Source organism: Eleutherodactylus coqui, chromosome 7 (assembly GCF_035609145.1).
Source record: "Eleutherodactylus coqui strain aEleCoq1 chromosome 7, aEleCoq1.hap1, whole genome shotgun sequence".
NCBI lineage: Eukaryota > Metazoa > Chordata > Amphibia > Anura > Eleutherodactylidae > Eleutherodactylus > Eleutherodactylus coqui.
In genome coordinates, this window is record NC_089843.1 from 95,062,803 (window position 1) to 95,077,303 (window position 14,501).

The 14,501-nt window shown below is 42.1% G+C and overlaps 1 protein-coding gene across 7 annotated transcripts in view; it reads left to right on the forward strand.

The window, feature by feature from the left end:
- The window catches only part of PCM1 (pericentriolar material 1), a 116,820-nt gene that overhangs the window by 100,160 nt on the left and 2,159 nt on the right, over positions 1 to 14,501 (forward strand). For 3 of the 7 annotated variants that reach the window (XM_066573411.1, XM_066573415.1, XM_066573412.1), the window contains 8 exons: positions 7,204 to 7,398; positions 7,648 to 7,716; positions 10,686 to 10,748; positions 12,194 to 12,320; positions 12,632 to 12,789; positions 12,870 to 12,936; positions 13,632 to 13,834; positions 14,327 to 14,419. In XM_066573411.1, the coding sequence (XP_066429508.1) occupies positions 7,204 to 7,398; positions 7,648 to 7,716; positions 10,686 to 10,748; positions 12,194 to 12,320; positions 12,632 to 12,789; positions 12,870 to 12,936; positions 13,632 to 13,834; positions 14,327 to 14,419 (975 nt within the window). The remainder of the gene's footprint in view (positions 1 to 7,203; positions 7,399 to 7,647; positions 7,717 to 10,685; positions 10,749 to 12,193; positions 12,321 to 12,631; positions 12,790 to 12,869; positions 12,937 to 13,631; positions 13,835 to 14,326; positions 14,420 to 14,501) is intronic. The other 4 variants (XM_066573413.1, XM_066573414.1, XM_066573417.1 and 1 more) reach the window with 4 other exon arrangements.

A 14,501-nucleotide genomic window follows, 5' to 3' on the forward strand; every position in this document is an offset into this window, starting at 1 on the left:
CTGATTGCTGCTTCAATTTCTGATCTCGGTGTTTTCTGTGTGATCTTGCTCACATGTGGAATGAGGGCTATTCAGTAGTTGGAGCAGTTCTGTGAAATGATATGTTATCTATGCCTGATGCTTTTATTTTTGGCTAGTTGTTTCCTTGCCATAATGACCTCAGACTACATAATGGTGGGCGCGAAGTCCACAGGCTCCACCTCACACAATGGTTGAAGTACATGGTTGCAGCCATTCAGTTCCTCTGTGTATTCCTTCCACCTATCCTTGATACTCTGTATTCAGTTTAGTGCCTTCCCATTTTGCCCTTAATTGTGCCATGAAAGGTTTTTTGACCTTCTTGACCTATGAGAGTAAGCCTCGGTTATGTCCTTTCAGGACTTCTGCTTCGAGTTGTTTGCAACGCTCATTCCAGTCCATTTTCTTGTCGCTTGCTAAAAATTGTCATTTAGTTGCCAAATTTTGTCTTTGTTGCTGGCCACCATTGCTGCCCTTCTTTTATTGGCTATTCTGAGTGTTTGCTTGGACTACCAATCGTCTCATTTTCCCTGCTTCTAATACGTGAGATGCTCACTGGCTGTTTCAATAACCATAGTCTGTATATCGTGCCATAGTTCAAGCAGTGCGAATCTGTTTACTACCTCAATAGTGTATGATTTGGGGGATTTTAGAGGTGTCAGTATTTAATCCTGAACTTGGCTATAAGGAGTTTATGTTCAGTGCCGCAGCAGGAAAGGTTTATATTGCAACGACTAAACTTCGCCAATGATGATCACATAAAATGTATTCCATCTGATTTCGATGGAGGCCATTGCGAGATGTCCACATGTACAGTCTGTTTGGGGTACATAAACCACGTGTTTTGTTATCCTGAGACTTTTTTCGGCAGCACTGTAGCAAGCGACCACCGGCTTCAGTTCTTGCACTAAGCCTGAATCTTCCTGTGTTTGTTTCTGGCTGGCTGTCTACTTTGAAATTTGAAATTGCCCATAATGTGGATGATGTCTTTCTTTTAGCACTTTGTTTAGAGTTTTTTCTGGACTTCGGCATAAAAACCTTCAGTGCTTTCCTCGTCGGCATCCTTTGTTGGCGCATAGACCTGTAAGATTGAAATATTCACTGGCTTACCATGTATCTGGATGGCTATGATACGGTCGCTGATTGTTCTAAAACTTTCTACTGCCTTTTGAGGTCCGCTTATTCATAAGAAAGTTCACTCCATTCCTCTTGATTTCCTCGTGCCCCACATAGTGCAGCGGGAAGCCATCAAACTGAAACTATTGATTATCCGTCCAGTACGATTCACTAATCCCAAGAATATCAGTGTCTTGTCCATACGTTTCACAATATCTAATATCTCTAGACTCAAGCCACGCACATTCCATGTTGCTAGTATGTGAGCTTTGGCACAGCACAGTCCTTTCCTTTCGTGATGAGGGCTTTCCCCTAATTGCATCATAAGGAAAACCCAGACTACTTTTACGCAGATCTTGCCCTTCCTAGTTCACCCGGTCTTTCCCTAACCCTTCCTATTTATCCAGACTTTGTCACATCCGGTGATAAAAGAATATCTTTGGCAATCAAAGACATCAGTTTAGGCATCATCCCATGAAAAGTCGAGGTTCTCCATAAATGTACGTCGCCAGGTGATTTTAAAAAATTTTTTTTTAACCTTTCCTGGCCGTCACTTCCTATTTTTTGGATTGCATGAGATCACTATTCTTGCCAGTTTTGTTTCCGAAAGGCGTAGCATGTATCCAGCAAATGTAGTCTGCCTTGGGTGACTTGGGATTGGCCAGCGTGACAATAGACTTCTTCATTGGTGACCCAATCATGGTAAATGGCAACAATGGCATCACTGTTGAAAATCAAGTCGCAGGTTGATGCGTGCGGTCGCTTTCCATGTTTTCAGACGCATATAGTGCAGTCGGGATCACGATAGTGTTCAGAAGTATCTTCGTTTGTAATGGTAGTAAAGGTAAGTTTAGATGTGTAACCATGATCGTTCAAATGAGTGAAACCAAACGATAATCGTTGGGTTTAGGTGTGAGCCAATGAGCGAACAACAAACAAGAACTGTTCACTTTTTCGTTCATCCAGTTTGAGCCAGCATAAAAATCGATGACTTGTTAACTTCTTGCGTTTAAAACACTTTTTCTGTTCAGTGTTTAACGTTAGAATCGTTAAGTTGTCGTTTAGTGTTTCACATTCCCAATGATGAACTGCCTGTCTAAGCGGGCTGCAGAAGTGTGAATGAGCTAGCGGTGAAGTCACTCGCTCCTTCAAACAAGAATCGTCTCCTCTAAAAAGGCCATAAGGTGGTAGCCCATTTAGGACATAGACGTTGGAAAGTCGCTCACACGCCTTCCTGATGCGACAATCAACAGTGTGTTTTGGCATCCCTATCATTGGTGATAGTGCTGCTTAAGTAGACAAACCGATCAACCTCTTGCAACCGCTGTTGTTGGTTGACCTTGATTGAGGCATTTGTGGATGAGTTGTAGTGGGCACAACCACAACACCAACTATGTTCGCCCTAATTGCACAATTTATAATGTGGTAGAGTGCTAGGTTGAAAAGGAATGGCGAGAGGATACGGCTTTGTAGGACATTTGTGTGGGTGAAGAAATTCATAGCTCCTGTATTGGTCGAATGCAGCAACTAGAGTTTGAGTCCAGTGCGTGAAAAAATGTTAATAAATCGGTAAGGTATGCCGTAGGATTTCATGATTTACCCCCATGGGTTGTTTCGGTGGAGACTGTTGATGCTTTTTTTAAAACCCACCCGAAGCTTCTGCTGGAACTCAAGGCTCTATTCAATGATGGTTCGAAGTGTGATGCAGGACCGTCCTTTTCTAAATCCTGTTTGTTCATCAGCCATTCTTGAAAGGTGTTGAAACAGGACATTACAGAATACTTTACCTGGAAAAGACAGAAGTGCGATACCACGCCAGTTGTTACAGCTTGAAAGGTCACCCTTCTTTGGCAAGTTTCCAATAGTCCCCCTCATGTCTTCTCTTGGGACTTGACCACTTGTCCAGCTTGTATTGCTTTTACTCAACCCAGCCATGTTTGTCTTGGCAGCAGCTGCGCTTGTCTTGGTGATCAAGGCATTGATACTACAGTTCTGTGGCATGCCATTGGTCATTTGGCATGGCTTAGTCTCGCATCAGCTTTAGGGCCCCTTTCCACTGGATGACTTGTCGGGGACAGGTGCCCAACAGGATGTCGCAGCGATAATTTTTCCTGTGTTTACATAGATATGAGCATCATTGCTTGAATAGAGGCAGAGCAGGTTTCGCAAATCTGAACGATATATCGAGCCATGTGAAAGGGCCCATACTTGCCATGTTCGCTCCTGGACTCATTGTTCTCTAAAAGTTCCTCTTTTGTTGCCGTTTCCAAGCACGGATGAGAAAAGAAGAGATTGGGGGGGGGGGGGGGGTGGAGGTAGGGAATGGGGCCAGCCATTCCAAAATGACCCCCTCAGTGAATACATTAAGATGTATATTTTTTTAAATGGGGTTATTTGTGGTGGTATCCATGACTCTGACGCCTATGAGCCTTTGCAATTTTGGCTTGGTGCGGGAAAACAAATGTTCCTCAAAATGTTAATTAATGTTGTACGTCTCCCAAATGGTTAAAAAAAACTGTTTTTCCACTGTGCTTCCAGAATAAAGTAAACAGATGGAAATATATATATCATCAAAAATGTGTACAGTATGTTTGCACATATTTGAGATATTGCAGTTGAAAATGTGGAAAGACTTTTTTTTTTTTTCCTCTCAAAATTTTCCCAATTTTTGGAGCTTTTAGTAAATATACACAAATTCTATCAGTTAATTTTTACCCCCTAAATGAAGTACAATATGTGGCGAAAAAAACATTGTCAGAATCGCTTGGATATGCAAATCCTTTACAGAGTTATTTTATGTTAAAGTGATGTGTCAGATTTCCAAAATTCGCCCTGGTCATTAAGGCACAAACAGGGTTGGTCACTAAGGGGTTAAGGCCTCATGTCCACGGGGAAAAGAAGAATTAAAATCCGCAGCAGATTTTAACTCTTCACCCGCACGCGGATCCGCACCCCATAGGGATGCATTGACCACCCGCGGGTAGATAAATACCCGCGGATGGTCAATAAAAGTGAATTAAAAAAATCATGGAGCATGAAAAAAAAATGGACATGCTCCATTTTAGTGCGGGTCTCCCGCGGGGACGGCTCCCGCAGGCTTCTATTGGAGCCTATGGAAGCCGTCCGGGTCCGCGGGAGACCCGCGCCTGAATTACACTCACCTGCTTCGGGCGATGCAGATTTTCCTTCCTTCGAGGTCTGATCTTCCTTCTTCGCGGCCGGATCTTCTTTCTTCGGCTGGGCGGATGTGCCCGGCGCATGCGGGCGGCACGCAGCCGGCGTGCCGAGCACATCCACCGGGCCAAGGAAAGAAGATCCGGCTGCGACGGAGAGAAGATCAAGCCGCGGAGAGGTTACGGGCTACTGCCTGCGGACGGATTTCTGCCGCGTTTTATGGGGTGTAAATCCGTGGCGTTTCCTGCAGCCATTAGGTTCTATTAAACCTAGTAGCTCAATGTTCATGCTGTGGAATTCCGCAGCGTGAAAGAAAGCACAGCATGCTCTAATTGCTGCAGGAAAACGCGTGGCCGGCTTCCATTGTAGTCAATGCAAGCTGTCTGTCACGTGATACTTCTGCTGTGAGCACAGCGGAAGTATCGCGTGATTGTGTCATCGCCCACTGCCGGCGTGTCATGCACTGTACTGCGCATGCGTGCAGGCTCTCCGGACGGGACTTGCGTGCAGCTCTGGAGAGGTGAGTATGGGTCTTTGGGGGCTGCCATGTCAAACTCTGCTGCAATATTCCGCTGGCGGAGTCCGACATGAGCATGAGGCCTTAAGCAGAGTAAGGATCCTTTTTAGACGAGCTGATTATCGTTTGAACAAGCGACAGACATAACTGCTGGCTCGTTCGCTCTTGGGCAGCCGGTTTAGACAGACAAATGCATTCGTGGTTTGTTCAAACGAGAATCATTCACTCTTTCACAGTCGCTGTATAAGCCAATGACCAGGACTGAAGCAGCGTGGTTTAAACCGAATGATAAGCAAGCAAAAGAAAAGTCAACGATTCTCGCTCGGGTCACTGGCTCGATTCTCGCTCGGGTCACTGGCTCGATTCTCGCTCGGCTCACTGGCTCGATTCTCGCTCGGCTCACTGGCTCGATTCTCGCTCGGCTCACTGGCTCGATTCTCGCTCGGCTCACTGGCTCGATTCTCGCTCGGCTCACTGGCTCGATTCTCGCTCGGCTCACTGGCTCGATTCTCGCTCGGCTCACTGGCTCGATTCTCGCTTAGACAGACATCGCTCACTTTAGTTTGAACAATTTTTTGAACGATGATGGTTTTGTCTGAAAGCACCTTTACTCCTGACAGGACACCTATGAGAGCCGGTGAGAGTCCTGATCACCTCAAGTAAATAGGCTGGCTGACAACTTTCTGTATGCGCACATTATCAACGACTGTGTGGCTTCATCAGAATTCTTACTGCAATCTGAGGTCTTGGGGCCTTTTTACACAATTATTGTTTAAAAAAATCATTGGATCGTGTGAATTTGAAGGATAATTGTTGTTGTTTGCTTGTGCGAACAATAAGTCACTCTTGTTTGTTACATATTTTTCATTGGTTTAGTTCCATTATGGTTTATTTTTTTCTGGACAAGTTCTAGTTTTCATTGGCATTTGGAGTCCATACAAGTTAGACAACTCTGCCATTTGCTTTCTAGTTTTTTTTTTTTTTGTTGTTAAATTTCATTTTGTTCACATTCCAGATTAAATAATTAGATTAAAGAGGTTATCAAGGGAGGGAAATACTCGATTGTTTGGGCACAACAGTGACCGTTCTGACACTGGTCTTGTTTTATGGACTCTTTCTCCTTCCTCTTTGTCTGTAACACCAATACGTGGAGGCCGGCTGCTTGGCTTGCTTAAATAACTCAATGCTCTCCCCCGACAGTTACTAAAATACCAAGTCAGCACTCTTCTAAATGGGCGGAGGAAGACTCCTTAATGTGTGACCCAGTGTCAGAACTGGGATGGAAGTAGAGGTGCCGGACCCAGACCAAATTGGGTATTCACTGGATAACGCAATCCCTTTTAATTTACAGCTAGGTATGGTTTGCAGCCAAGACAAATTTTTCTTGCGCTAATACAGTTGCACAATTTTTTATATTTGGATTACAAACGTAAATGTGCCACTTGGTGCCGGAAGGGATAATCATGACTAGTTACAAAGTTACAAGCCTTTCTGAACAAATTTTAAAATGAAAATTTGGTTGCATAGTTTTTGATGTTTGAAGTTATATAAACTTCTAGTATTGTGTGAACTTCAATTCTTCCCTGTTTTTTCTAGATCTCTTTTTCACAGTCTGAATTTGAGTCATTTTTTAGCCTTTTGGATGTAAAACCTTGTACAATGAATAAGATTTAATTTGCATAAAACTGAAGCCCCCCCCCCCCCCCCCATATGGCTGGCTTCACACATGTAAATATTACACCTATTGATGAAATTTGCTGCTTTTTTGCATGCTGTGGATTTGAAAACGGTGGGTAAGAACGTTGTCAGGCCGCAGTCTAGGCTGTTTAGCTTGCAGAGCGTTGTCTAGACTGGATACAGTTGTAGTCACCTCTAAACTGAGAGCAGGACTAGATATATACAGGTTTACTGCCTCAACATGTAAATAAGAGGGTTCCCATTCACTGATACCGAAACCGGTGAAAAATTGAAATACAAAGCCGATTAAAAACTTGTAGAACCTTTTTTTTTTTTTTTTTTTTTTTTTTTAATACCGAGATTATACATTATTTACATAACTGGAAAATCCTGAACATTTATCACCTACCCACAGGATAAATGTTTAATCGTTGGGGTTCTTGAACTCCCATCGATCACTAGAAGAGAAGTCCCTATTCCTCTTTCTCCATCCCCACTACCGCTGGATTCGGTGTGTATGGGACTGACTGAGATGGCAGAGTACAGCGCTCAGTTTGGTGGTGTCTCCCCCAGTGTTCATGCATTTATCACCGATCCTGTGTTGACTCGTGGAGCTCATTAAAGTACCGTACATAATTATGGAGAACCTTAATCTTTGTGGATCCATCTAAAACGGTGATTATCCTTTTTGTGTTTTCCAGGATTCATTGGCAAAGTTTAGTAACAAAAAGCTGAAGGACTGCGGAGAAGATCTTCTTGTGGAGATTTCGGAAGTGTTGTTCAATGAGTTGGCCTTTTTCAGGTTGATGCAAGACCTGGACAATACCAGCAGCTCGGTGCAAAGCAGAAGCCAACAAAAAGCTGATGCTGACGTTTTTCAGTCTTTCTCAAAAGAGGTTAATAATTTTTGAACTTCTTACCCTATAAAATGTACATATCGCATTAAATGATTTTTAGAGGTTGTGGGTTTAATGTATGTATTCATTTGTTGTCTGTGTAGTTTATTGCTATGGTAGGACACACATCAAGCCTCTTAAAACCTTCTTTAATTGAGTATATCTCTGGCATATATGTGATTTAAAAAATTTCTCTTATGTTTGGTAAGTTTTACGCTGTATTGAAAATAGCTTTTTTTATTTAATTAGAGCTATCAAGTAGTGAAGAGTCAGAGGACTGATAGTATGATAGGTGAACGTCTTTTCTTATTATGTGAGGTAAGGGAATTGCTGTTTTCAAAAAGTGCAATAATGATCGATACCAACCAACGCACACCAGTCTTTCCACCCATAAAATAGGGCTATTTTTTTTTTTCAGTGTTATCCATTAAAATGTCAATTTCTACAGACAGACTGGTTATCTGTTTATTTGCAGGGTATTCATTATGAATACTTACCATGCACTTTTCGTCCATCACGAAGTTCAGCTCAGCTTAAAATCTGCTGTCCCTGACGAAGGACTGCACTCTGAGCTCTCCGCGGGCAGCGCTGATAACATTCTTTCAGCTGCTGTCCCGCTGGAGAACAGTAGCGATGTATTTAGAGAACAGACCACTCACTGTTCTCTAAATACATGCAAATGAAGCTAGTTGGCTACTAATGGGTTGTTTAGCCCATTAGTAGCTAATGCAAAATGATTGCTCAAAAGTGTCAGTTTCTGACTAATTTTGAGCGATCATCTGTGTGTATAAATGGGGCTTAAACTAGTTCTCTTCCATTTGAGAAATTTAATGTCAGTGTGACAGACTACATAGCTAGGAACATAATTGAGGTCTATGTCCAGTTTTTCGTTTTACACCGTGACCATGAGATATAACCAGAAAAGTTGGACTTGGACCCTTGCACATTTTAAGGCTTCCAGTGGTAACACAGAGGTTATTGGTCAGTCACTGGAGACAGAGGATTAAAGATGGCCAGTAAGATGACCCACTGTTTTGTTGTACCCAACCATCAAATTCCTGCAACGTTACTACTGTTATCAGCACGACCACCTGCAGAAAGAGTATATTTCCTGCCCGCTAATTATCATGGAGGTGCAGAAGCAGGACCCTGCAAGGCCTCTTTGGCAGCACCATATAGCAGGTCTTGGACATCCCTCATCTGAGTTCTGAGAAGTGCCGCTTTAACGGATTTCAATTTGCAGCTACTAGATGTTCCCAACAGCTCTTATATTGTCAAAGCCTCGGTGATCTTGCCAAACTGCTGTTTATATTGCTCGGTGAAGTTGGGTCAACAGATTGCCACTAAGTGGTCCTCAGTGACAAAGCTCTGTGGGTTATTTTCATCCAGGATCAATTTGGAGCAAATGTCAGTGAGCTGCTTCTGACGCTGAAGTGTCTCTTAAATCAACTATACAGTGAATTGCATGTTTTTCTTCGGCAGTAGATGGCTGAGATCAGAACTACTTAAAGTATCAGTCATCCTTAAACTTGTAGATAATCTTTTCTTTTTATTGAAAGAAATCAGACTTGCCAGGGAACTAAGGCAATCTGGCCTCGCAGGACCTAATTAGTTACATATATACAAAGTGTTGAAATTGTAGCATATGTGGTGTATATACAATACATGTGATATGCTCACTAAGATATGAAGACTGGCAACTTGTAGGTAATCTTAATAAAAAATGTTACAAATTGCATTGATTTTTCAGTAGTACATGTTTTTTCTGCTATAATTTAGTGCCCAGTCAGGGTTCCCTTTCATTGTTTCTAACCCATTGCCTGTGGCCAGCTGTGCGGGTCACACCATTCTGTCTCATCACTCTGTAAAGAAGGTGGCTGGCAACTCAGGAGTGCATATGCTGTAACATGCACTGTGGCCGCCTCTCTGAAGCTCTTGTAAAGTCTGTATGTTAGCTCATGGGTATGCCCAATAGCTGGATCCGTTCTATAGTTCAGTGAGTGGTACATAGACATTAAACATCAGAAGCGTGCTTGTTGAATTACAGCACAGGAAAAGAACACTTGTCACAAATAGTTCAAATCCTGGGAATGTAGAGCCACCAAAAGGAAGCAGGAATATTAAAGTATTAATGTGTTCGGGCCAATCGGTGAGCTTCATTTGCATTGTATATTACGTTTCGGCATAAAAAAAAGGCTGACTTGGCTTTAACCCTTTGAGAGAAAATACTTTTCTAACATAAGGGTTCAAGGCTCAACTGGATCATTTAGTCAAGACTTTTCTCAAACTCCTACTCACTCATTTGTTGCAGAAGCGCACAAAGAATTTGTGAATGTGTGAGTCTCAACTCTGTGATCCTCTGTGCTGGACTTCTTTTTGTTTAGCCATGAAGCCTTCATAGTTTCTTACTAAGCTATGAGGTGGGGATCTGTACTAAAATATGATTGACTGTTAACGGAATCTCCCTGAAGAGACTGATTAAAGTTGGTTTCTTAGTGGTCCTGAAATGGGCTAGTCCTGGTGCTAATGATAGATAGAGAAATGGTCGCATGTAGGTGGTCAGTTTCCTTTGAAATAAGAATTGAGTATCTTTTGGAGGTTTCTGTCATTCTTTTTAACATAACTTTCTCATCTATTTTCATGTCATCTGTGCACTATAGAGGTAGTGGATGTTTCAGCTGCCAGATTCCACCTCTTATGAGCAATCTTCAAAGTATTTCATATTATCAATATGTTTAATGGGACATGTACACTAGATTTGCTTTTAAGTATTCTTTGACAACTGTATAAGATATTCATGTATAATAAAGTTGAACTTAGTCCAGTACAAATTGGGGGAGAAAAGTTTTTATAAGGGGATCTGTCATGTCTCCTGACATGTCTGGTTTTAGTAAATGGATATGTACCCCACAATTCTGCAGCATCTTTTCTTAGCCATGCATTGTGCCATTCCTCTGATGTTCCTTGAAATTTATGAATAAATTGACAACTGGGTGTCCTCCTCCACACTGACATTGGCCAATCGATGTTCACCGTGTAGGACTCACCCCTTTGACAAGGTGAATGGTAACGCCCAGTTGTCAGTTTATTCATAACAGGAGGAATAACAGAGGAACAGCACAACGGTTATAAGAAAAGATTCACTAGAATGGGAAATGCAAGGTTTTTGCCAAACGAGACATGTGAGGTAATAAATGAATGAAGTATCATAAAACGTTGATCATAAGCGAACCGTGTCCGGCCCATGAATGCACAGTTTGCAGTTTCATTTTGATATTCTCTCTTAGGCAAAGAAAATATTTGTGGGTGAAGAAAGCACTGAAGCAATAGAGATTGATGATGAAGACAAGGTATATGAGTTATCAACCCTCTTCATCCATATTTCATACAGGGGTGGGTAAAACGATCCCTTCTCTAGTCATGACATTGGAATAAGCTAATCTCTAGATCGGTGTATCTGTGATTTAATGCTATGTGCACACAGATCTCTCACTTCAGCTGACAGCAACCAAAATCACTTAGGGTTGGTTAAAGGGGCTCTATTGCTTAATTTAGTTAATCTTCATGGTGTCTGATTTATCTGCTGCTGTTCATTCTGCAGCCTTCTTCATAGCAGTACTCAGCCAGAGCTGCATTCACAAGTCTGCAGGCTTCTCGGGCCTAGTCCTTTAGCATCCATTTGTTTGCGCTTTGTACTTGTCTTCTGAAAAGTTATAGCAGTGTTTCATATCTGCGCTGCGGATTTTACTTTCCTGCTCACTTTGGGGAGCTATAAACGGGAATCCCCACGGCCGGATCTATGGATGGAACCGGGAGGACCCCATTGTCTATAATGGGGTCCATCTCACTGCCTGGCTTTTGAACGGAAGAAAAAGCATTGCAAGCTTTTTTCTTCCAGTATATTCAGCTGCATCTGTGATAGAACCTCTGGCTGAAGAGTCCAACGCAGATGTGAAACCAGCCTTATTTTAGCTATTTATGCTGATTTTATGTAGGAAGAGCTAACTGCGGAATATGGCCAGGCTCACACAACCGTATGATAAAGCGCTGTGTAAAGATCGCAGCGTTTTACAGGCGTGTATCACTTCGGTTTTGATTGCGTACGCCTGTGCACGATGGCGTTTCTCACAAGGCTGTCATGCATCGGCGTCCTGGATTCTTTTCTTTTTTTTCTCTGTTCAAAACTTTCCTTTTGTTCTCAGCATCATTATGCAAAAATGCCGCACATATGAAATGTATTTGCGCATGTACAGCGGTTTCATACACACCCATAGGGCTCTATTACGCGTAACAAGTGGTAAAGTAAGATATGCTCCGTTTTTGTTTTTTTTTAAGCTTGCGTATTATACGCGTGGAACAGCAAAAATCAATGTATTTAAATCGCCATGATTTACATGCACGTACATTGCGTGTGTAATACACAAGTCAAATACACTCATGTGAGCCCGACCTAGGTGAAACAGAATTGTCTGTTGTCAGCATAAGACCACCCCTGTTTGCATGCCTTAATAAGGAATATGGATGTATTCCGAGGGGGTCCCTTGCTCTGTGACTATTAGACAGAGGGGTTCTCCTTATGGGGCACCTAGATTATCCATTTAATGTGCCATTGATTTCAACAGATCTGTACTGCAGGAGACGTGAGCATTGATAACTTGCAATAGCAGCTTATTGTTAGGGTATCTATCGCACAACTTAGAATTGTCCAAACTGCTGACCCTTTAAGCATTTCACCAATAGCTTAAAGTGACATCAAGTTGTTGCCCTATTTAATGAGTGTTTCTCGTCTTGTCAGGACAAAGATGAAACTGAGACATTGGCAAAAACACCGACTAAAAATATTGATGTCTCTGAAGCTCACAGTGGAAGATCTGACATTTCTGAGGATGAAGAGGGAAATGAAAACCTGCCTGTGTCCATCAGTACGAATTTAATATTTACTATGTTCACTTACTGCTCACTAAAGGGTTTGTAGATATAAGAATGGTTCAGCGGGTGATCAGAGAAGAAACATGTGATATCCCGTGTAACAGTCTCACTTCTTTCTATATGGAATGCCTTGGAAACTAAAGTCACTAGGCTTCTGTTCTTTTAGGGCTGTAGTAAACGGGTCTGCCAGCCAGAAACTTTCCCTTGTGTTGACTTGGATACATATGTGTGTCTTACATGTTTTGTATACATGTTAATATTGCTAGGAAGACTTGCAGAGCTTATTATTGTTTTTATGCATTAGGTTTATCCAAAGCAGAAACACAAGCTTTAACTAATTATGGGAGCGGCGAAGATGAAAACGAGGAGGAGGAAACGTACGAGTTTGAGGCCGGACCTGTCGATGTACAGACATCACTGGCAGCCAACACTGAAAATACAGAGGACCATGAAAAGGAACCTGTAAGTCTTATGTGCTGTATATGTCGGTAGTCCTGGTATGATCGTTGCCGAAGCATGCAGTGACTTGTTCTATTTTACAGGCTTTGAACAATAGTCCAAAGACAACAGAAAAATGTGAAAATGCTGAGATATTGAGGCAGGACACAGGTAACCTATCTCCATGTCGTAGGCAACATGTTTTTGTTATGTCCTTTGAAAGGAATTAGCAAGTTTGATTTCCGTTTCTCGATTGCTCTGATCAGATGACATCCTGTTAAATTAAGAAATTGTGAACCTTCTTATTAGGAGGGACTTGGCAACATACAATTCCTCTTCCTGACTTCCCTGCAAGACAAAAGACATGTATCTCTTTGGTCTTGTTCACACAGATGTATGCATACAATGCTGCATGTCTTCCACAGACTTGTATGCAATACAGCCCATATGTTCTGCCGACAGACTGCGTATGGGCTGCAATTGGAACTGCGCAGACCTGGGAATGACGTGATCATGATTTCATTCTTAATTTTTATTTTTTTTAACTCCCCCGCTCTGTTCAGAGTGGGATGCGTATGGAAACGCTGTCCCTTCGCAATGCATGCATAGGGACTGCGTTTCATACGCAGCCCATACAAGGGCTGCGTATGATATGCAGGTAAATGGAGCATGCTGTGATTTCTTTCTCCTGCATATCAATACGTAGTGCCCACACGCAGGTGTGAATGGAAGAAAAAGTCCATTGATTTTCATTGCCTCCATTCACTGTGTGTTATGCACGGGATATTTATGTGTAATACGTGGTGACTAGACGCCTGTGTGAGTAAGCCCTTTTATTTAACTATGATATTGTAATCTTGATCTAGGAGATGACCAGACATCGGAGGAAGACCAGAAAAGTTCACCAGCAAACATTTCATCAGCCAGTGTATCCACTCCAGTGCTGTTGAATAAAGAGGGTGATACATCTTCATCTGTAGATGTTGACACAAAGTCATCTCTGGCATCGGCAGAAAGCTCAGGACCCGGCAGTCCAGCAACAGATTCCCCTGTATTAGTTAATGAATTTGTAAGTTGTCATTATGCTCTTATATCTAAAAATGATTCTAGAGAAACTCTTAAGGAATTGTCCAAAAACAGTCCCCAACCTGTTGGTGGTTCTGACAATCCACTCTCTTTACCAGGGGAAGCTGTGGGCCATTTCCCTAGCAGCTAAGCTATATAATACATTGCCAAGCAGAGTCCTCCAGAACAGTAGAAGTTCTTTCCTGACACTTTTCTACTATATATATTTAGCCACAGACCTATCTGCAAGAATTGCACGAGAATTTCTTGTAGTTTGTGGACAGGTAGCTTTATTAGTGTGGACTGTAGAGGAGAAATCGCAACGACGATCGGTGACACTTACTGCTCAGATCTGGTGTTAATGTTAACAAGTACTGGAACAGTCTCTACTATAAGAAGACGTCTCCTTGGGTTCCTTAAGGTTTCTGTAGATTACAGTTCTGTAATCCCCTCTCTCTCATTTCTATTATTTTAGAAGTCTTTTTTTTTTTTCTAGCAGGAAACTGGTTCTGGAAATTTGAGTCAGAAATCAGATGAAGATGACTTTGTAAAAGTTGAGGACTTGCCTCTTAAACTAACCTTGCCTAAGGTATTAATGTTTTTAGTAGCTAAATGAAGAGTACAACTGAATGAGTTGACTGTTTAAGCTTAGGTTTTGTGTTTCTTGTTCC